This window comes from Cicer arietinum, chromosome 6 (genome assembly GCF_000331145.2).
Source record: "Cicer arietinum cultivar CDC Frontier isolate Library 1 chromosome 6, Cicar.CDCFrontier_v2.0, whole genome shotgun sequence".
In the NCBI taxonomy this organism is placed as follows: domain Eukaryota; kingdom Viridiplantae; phylum Streptophyta; class Magnoliopsida; order Fabales; family Fabaceae; genus Cicer; species Cicer arietinum.
This window is the reverse complement of record NC_021165.2, coordinates 16,093,219-16,101,308: the sequence shown is the minus strand read 5'-3', so window position 1 is coordinate 16,101,308 and position 8,090 is coordinate 16,093,219. Positions and strand designations below refer to the sequence as shown.

The following is an 8,090-nucleotide window of genomic DNA, read 5'->3' as shown; positions in this document are numbered from 1 at the left end:
AATATCAATAATATTATCATTTTTTACAAAAACCCAAAAAATTCATAATCATCTTCAAACAAAATCTAAAAAATTAATTATAATCTTCAAAAAAATCTAAATTTTCATCAAATTCATAACTCAAATATTCAAATAAATTCATATTTCTATCTCCAGCAACAACAATATTAAATAAAGAATTCACAATTTAAGATTAGGTTAGGGATTTTATTGGAGAAAGATAGAAAGAATAAGAGGATAATTGTCTTGCTGATTTGAGGATCAAATTTTAGTTTATTTGATGGACTTGACGTTATTATTGTTAGAGATAAAAATATAAGTTTATTTAAATATTTAAGTTATGAATTTGATAAATATATAAAAAAAAATTGAAATTGATAATAAATTTATGAATTTTGATTGAAGATGGTGATGGATTTTTTAAATATCTAAAAAATAATAATAACATTGTATATTTTAAGATTTAAATGATAAAATCGTTATTTAAAATAAAATAAAGTATGAATGCGAAGAAAAATAAAAAATAAATTATTAACTACAATTAATTGAAAGGATTACAGAGGTATTTTGAAAACGTTAATTTATTGGGAACCATATAATTATATGAATAATGAATTGATATAAAAAGTGCCAAAGTCAAACTTTAATTTAGTAGCATATTCTATCACCCAGCTCAAACAACCACGTCCAATTTTAATTTTGCTTAATGCCTCCAAATTCACGCACCATGTCTGTAGTTGCAAAGTTGATAACTCAAAAATCTAGAGACTATGTAAGTGCATAAAGCATTATAAATATTCATGTATTCTGTTCTACGTTCCAAAAACACAAAACAGCTTCAGAAGTGTACACTTCAATACAAACACAAAATTCACCCCTCATAAAAAATGGATTTCAGTAGCAATGAGAGTGAAGAAAGTGAATTGTATCATGCTCAAATCCATTTATACAAACACTTATACAGTTTTATAAGCTCTGCTGCTCTCAAATCTGCTGTGGAACTTGGCATAGCAGATGCAATCCACAACCATGGAAAACCAATGACTCTTAATGAATTAGCTTCATCTTTGAAACTTCACCCTTCTAAAGTTAATATTCTCTATCGTTTCTTACGTCTTTTAACACACAATGGTTTTTTTGTAAAAACAACAGTGATGAAAGGGGAAGAAGAAGAAACAGCATATTCTCTTACACCTCCTTCAAAGCTTCTCATTAGTGGCAAACAAACATGTTTATCATCAATGGTTAAGGGAACACTTCAACCAATGCCTCTTGACATGTGGCACTCTTCCAACAAATGGTTCAATGAGGAAAAGGAACAAACCCTGTTTGAGAGTGCAACAGGGGAGAACTTTTGGAACTTTCTGAACAAAGATTCTGAATCTGATAAACTGAATATGTTTCAAGATGCTATGGCAGCTGATTCTCAAATTTTTAAGATTGCACTCAAAGACTGTAAGCATGTTTTTGAGGGTGTAGAGTCTCTTGTTGATGTTGGAGGTGGAACTGGTGCTGTCACAAAACTCATCAATGAAGCTTTTCCTAACATCAAATGCACTGTTTTTGACCAACCACAAGTTGTGGGTAACTTAACTGGAACTCAAAATTTAAACTTTGTTGGTGGAGATATGTTCAAGTCTATTCCTCCAGCCGACGCTGTTTTACTTAAGGTACATTAATAAACTATGTTGCTGCAACACTTCTGATTAAATGTGTATTATGTTATTTTACATGTATCAGTATTCAACACCGACACAATAATTAGATATTGATTACATTCAATTAATTCATTTTTTTAAAATTGTTGATTACATTCAATTAATTCATTTTTTTAAAATTATCAGCAGTGTCGTATCTAGTGTTCATATAGTTATGTATGTTTCATATTTCATAAAAAGAAAATGTTAGTAAGTAAAGATGGTTCTAGTAAATGAGAATTAAAAAATCATGACACATTAATCCTTTTGTCAAGGACTGTTTTAGGTGTTATAAATTTTTTTAGAGACTAATGTGTTTCACCGAGTTAATAGTTAACCTCAAATTATATTTTACAGTGGGTTTTGCATGATTGGGATGATGAACAATCCTTAAAGATATTGAAGAATAGCAAAGAAGCTATTTCTGGAAAAGGGAAAGGAGGAAAGGTGATTATCATTGACATATCAATTGATGAAATAAGTGACAATCGCATAATTACTGAGTTGCAATTGGACTTTGACTTCATGATGATGACTTTATTCAATGGAAAAGAAAGAGAGAAGAAAGAATGGGAGAAACTCATTTTCAACGCTGGCTTTAGCAGCTACAAGATCACCCCTATATGCAGCTTCAAGTCTCTCATTGAAGTTTATCCTTGATCTTAGTTAGAAGTTGTTTAACATAAGTTATGTTTCAAATTTGATTAGATTATGTTCAAGAGTAATAAAATAAGGTGAGATTTAGGTTATCTTTTAAAAAAACGCATTCCACTTAATTTTTGTATTCCACTTATAAATTTACACAAATCACATTTTTATTTAATGTTGGATAAATTACTCAAAATCATTATTATAATAAATTGGAAATGTTATATTAGCAATTGTGGCAAGAAATAAAGTGAAATAAAGATTATTTTCACAATGATCGTATGGTTAATCTCAATATATTTTTAGTAAGCTAAGAATTAAGAAATAAAAAATAAACTATGATACCATATACTCCAAAATGAAAGATTTGGTATCTAATACGATTCGTAAAATAAAATACTTATCACAACAATAAGTTTAGTAAGTTTATTCTTGATATTTTAAAACTAATTACAATAAAATACAATGTTCAAAATAAACATGCAAAGTTGTTTAGAGAATTTGTATAGACAACACTTATTAGTTGTTTAATATTATTAGTGACAATATGTCTTGTATATGGTAATTATTTCAAAATTTAAAAAAATGACAATTTATATAGTTCATTTTATTAATGACAACTTATTTCATTTATAATAATAATTTTTTTATTTTTATCAGTGATATTTCCTGTATTTTAAAACTAATAATAAAATAAAATAAATATTTAAAATCAACAAAGAACAATGCAAAATAATTTAGAGAATATGTAGATAATTGCATAAGTTTATTAGTTTGTAAATAAAGAAAATAAATAATTTTTATTTAGAGTATTTTATATAAAAAAAAAAAAGTTTTAGTGACAGAAGTTTTCAATCTGTTGTGCTTAAAGGACAAGCAATTGAACTGCTCCACGAGTCCTTGAAGTTTGCAAGTACATAATTTCTGACTCCATGCTTCAAATTGGTCATAAATCTCTTCCAAGTAGAAAGCGGAAACAAAAACAGTTTCAACTTTTTGCAACCCCAGCTGCTTGTACGTCAGCATGAAAATACAAAAGACAAGTGGTAGAAACTATTTTGTAAATGCTTCGTAATGCCATTAATTAGGAAGGGTTTCAAATGTGGTAAATTCCAATCAATTATTTTCTTACTTTGTATATTTTTAACCTTACAAGAGGATTTTCCACCAACCAACCATTCTAAATCAGTAAAACGTAAGAACAGACTAGAAAGGCAAATGTGTTAATTAATACTGAAACAATTTTAAAGCGTTGTTTTTTGCTTCCAACATCAGCAGTGGCATATAATGGACTTGGATTCTTTTTTTCACTCCGATTAGGCGTATTATTAGTATTTTTTCTTTTAGTTTCAAAAATTATTTTGTATTAATATATAGTATTTGTTTTTACAAAATTTGTTTGATAGGATGGTATTAATATTATTATAATGTTTTTAAACTATAGCTAAACTAACAAATGTCAACATTGTTAGATTGAACGTTTTGTTTAAAGTTCGAATCGAGATCATGCGTGAGTTAACTATGATAAAATTTATTATTGATAGTCCCTCTTTTTTCTCAAATAAAAATTACAAAATATTATATTATACTGTGTTTAGGCAAATTCCATATCCGTTTGCCCTTTTTTTTTATTGCGCTACCATACATAAATCATAAATAGTATTTGTGTAATTTTTATTTTTATTTTAAATAAAACTAGTTAAATGTAATTATAAAATGTTATGTACTCTTTTTTAAATGTTCACTTAACACACCCACTAAATAAAACTACTTTCATGTGTCTTTTAGCCCTATAGTCTTTTTGCTTTAAATAATTGTATAATATTAATATTTTTTCATCTGTTTATTATTTATTAATTACAATATTTATATTCTTTGTTAAATACAAATATTTTTCTATTTTTATTTTAAGAATTATATTATTATATGTTTTAATTATTTTTTTATATAATTACCTTTGCATATGATAAACTTTTAGCGCCTATATAATCAAAGTTGACGCTAGTATAATTAAAACATGTACTACATATAAATTAAACCAAATTCTACATATAAATCTAATTATTTTATATGTGCAACCCCATTTCTCATGTAACAAATTTATTTCCACCAAATATTCTCTGGTAAAAAATAATAATAATAATAATAATAATAATAATAATTATTATTATTATTATTATTATTATTATTATTATTATTATTATTATTATTATTATTTTAAATAATATATGTTAGCCCTAACGTTACAACGTGTGGTACTCTCTAAAAGTCAAGTATTTTTATTAACTTATGAAGTGTCATAAATAAGAACATCTTCAAAGGTAGTTAGATAAAGACATCTTCGATGGTAATCAAATAGGTTCAATTTGTAACTATTAGTGTACTATATTCAATAAAATGTTGAGTTCACTATTGCAGTAAAAATGATGCTTCAAGATGATGTGGCAAGGTAAATCATATTTGATGAATCTATCTTAAATTCACCATTAGAGATACTCTTAACCCAAAGTTTTTTCTCTCATGTAATCTACACCCAAAAAAATATTTTTCTTCCAAACATCTCAAAAAATACACGGGGGAAGACAAATTGTTATCAAAATATAAATGAAAAATTATATTTTTTCTAATTTTTATTCCTTCTAATTTTGAGGTCGGTTTCTATGCATAAAAATGGATGACATAATATGTTTCATTTGGGATAGTATTCATATATTTAATTTTACATAATATTACCTTATTTTTATTTATAAATAAAAAAATCAATAAAAATTATATGTATAGTTAAAAATTTAAATTAAATATATTAATTTTATTATATAAAATATTAATTTTATTATATAAAATATTAATTTTATTATATAAAATATTAATTTTATAAAATTATTACTTTTTAGATAAATACAGAGTAGGTGAATGGTTATTTGTTATATTTTAAAATCGAATCAAACTAGCTAGTTTGATAAGGAACAAAGCTCATGACCGGATTGGTGAGCTTTAAAAAATTATTGGTCACTAAATATAAAAATGAAAACGATTTGAATCAGGTTAGACCAACTAAGTCAATAAATCGTGGATGAATTTGGAAAATGATTTTTTTTAAACACTTAAATTTTGTATGTTTGTCAAAAAAATCTGTCTTTCAAATCAGTAAAATAAAATTGTAATTTTGTAAGTTTAACTTCAAAAAGAATGTTATTTCATTTAATCTGTAATACATCCGTATTGAACCATTAATTCAAATAAAATTTGATGTTTGAATTTCTATGATGAAATTTTATTTTTATTATGAATTTTAATGTATTTATCATAAATTTTAAAAATTGTTGAATTTTTACTTTATAATTTATGAAATTCTATATATTTTTATATATTTCATATATATATATATTTATTAAACAATTATACCGTAATAAAATTAATTGAATAAATTGAACCATAGTTTAAAGGTCTCGCCAATTGAATATCCAATTTAACTAAGACGGGAGGATCGATAAATTATGTTTCCAATGTCTAAGGGGAATTGCAGCTAGTTCTTTTGTCAATTTGAAGAATTTTACGTCCATTAATTAGTGAAAAAAATATTCTACTTTTATTTTTATATATAGTATGGTCATTTTTTTTTTACTAAAAAAAATAAGAGTGAACAATTGTCACGAAGAGATAATATATCAGTTAATAATATCATTTGAGTGTTGGGAAACTTAATTTGTTTTTTCGATTAAAAAATGAAGTACATTCTTACAAACTAAATTTGAAATTGTTGGAACGTAATATTGTTCTGACTAAATCAAAATCTGAGTGTCTTGAAAAAAAAATTCAAATATTTTGTGACAAATGATTTTTTTTTTTAATTTATTGAATTATATGTATATAAGTTATAGGTTTTGCGGGGATGTAAGGTATATTTTTCTCTAGTGTTTATGCCAATTCAATTTTCTTACATTTGCAAATTGAGATGAAATTGACTACATATTAAGTCCAATGGATCCTCTTAGTGTAAGGTGTTTTTTCTCATACCTCCATATTTACGAATCGTGATGAAATTTATTACATTAGCATCAAAATTTATGAAAATGGTCCCTCTTAGTGTGAGGTGTTTCTTCTCCTACCTCCAATAATCTTAAATACACACAAATACGTGTTTGAATTAGTTAATTCGAACGTGTAAAATATACATCCGAATTAGCCAATTTAAATAAGAAACCTTATGAAGTTTATGGCACCCTTGTCGGGTTTGGAATTGTATTAGAGAGTTGAATTCCAATTTGTGGGACAAGCAATTGGGGAGGTTGAAGCTCCAAATAAGATTTTCGCTCATGTATTGTAGTAAATGACTTATTTTATGTTCTATATTTCTCCAAAGTCCCCAATTCTATCCAGATAACTCAATCCAAACATGAAGAAAAAAAAAATATTTTTTTTTAATTAACCAAACTAGTGGAAGAAAAAAGAAAAATGGTTTTTTCTGTTTCAGATTGGTCAATCTGAACTAAAGGTGAAAAAACAAACTATTTATCAGACGAGTATTAAGAACACTTTCTTTTCAATATTACTCTCTTATTTGATAAAATTCATGTGAGTCTCGTCACTTTATGTGGGACCTATTTTTAAAATGTGGGACTCACATTGATTTCATTCAATAACAAAATAAGTGTTAAATGATTGTTGGAAATAAAGTATTCTTAACACTCCTCCTTTTCTTATTCACAACTATCCAAAGCATAAATTTGTAACTTTAACATTTCCGCAGTCAAATAGCATGCTATAATTAGAAATAAAACTCAAATCCAAACACACGTTTAGTGGCTTCCAAGCTTCAATTTGAGACCGAAATATGTTCCTCTCAATAGTTAATATTCAAGATGATAGATTTAAATATCGAGAAGTGTGAGAAATATAAAGAAACATAAATATGCGAAAGTTGATGATCTAGTTCTTAAAAGAACCTTGAAACAAAAATTAAATAATCAATTTCTATAATAGTTGAACTTCAAATTTTTTTCTAAAAAAAAAAAATCAAGTATTTTGGTTTCAAAATTTACTCTTTTGTAGTGATAATTTAGTAAAAGAAGTAAAACAATTAATGATATTATAATTAATTATAATTGATGGTATATGTGCACATAATATCGATCATTGATTTGATAATTAATAGTTGATATTACTCACTTTATTCTATAAAGTGAGTTGTTCACTTTTAAGTAGTTAAATCCCTTTAATTCGTGTAGATCAATCATAAGGCCAATTATTCTTAGGATGCTTAAGTTGCAACTTTATGCTCTTCATTTTAAAAAAAAGTTTAATTATAATTTTAGTACTTTATTTTCATCTATTCACAAAATTTATCTCATGTTTTAAAACTAGCAGTTTTGATATTTCGTTGTGATTTTTAGTTCAAAAATTTAAAAGAAAAATAAAAAACTTTTAAATTTTAAAATAAGATATTAATTCCGTAGTAAATAAAATAAAGGAATTATAATTATAATTAAAAAAATCATAATTCAAAGATTAAAATATGTCTTTTTTACACCCAAAAGTAGAGAGCACAATAATGTTTAAGAAAGGCGTTTCTTCATGTTACCTATAAATCTCATCACAACAATTGAATTTAAAGCATTTGGTGATGTCATACCTCTTTTGTTACAAATCGCCTATGGGGAACATCTATAACTAGCAACAGGACTTGTAACTTTTGTCTATCCCAATCAATATTTTTTTCCTGAAAAATAGCACTGATGCGAAGTT

At 25.6% G+C, this 8,090-nt stretch overlaps 1 protein-coding gene across 1 annotated transcript; it reads left to right on the top strand.

Moving 5' to 3' along the window:
* Positions 1 to 799: 799 nt before the first annotated feature.
* On the top strand, positions 800 to 2,574 carry LOC101494507 (isoflavone 4'-O-methyltransferase-like). Its single transcript, XM_004505048.4, has 2 exons — positions 800 to 1,670; positions 2,055 to 2,574. The coding sequence occupies exons 1-2, from the start codon at positions 888 to 890 to the stop codon at positions 2,355 to 2,357; spliced, it is 1,086 nt and encodes a 361-aa protein (XP_004505105.1). The 5' UTR covers positions 800 to 887; the 3' UTR covers positions 2,358 to 2,574.
* Positions 2,575 to 8,090: the final 5,516 nt, after the last annotated feature.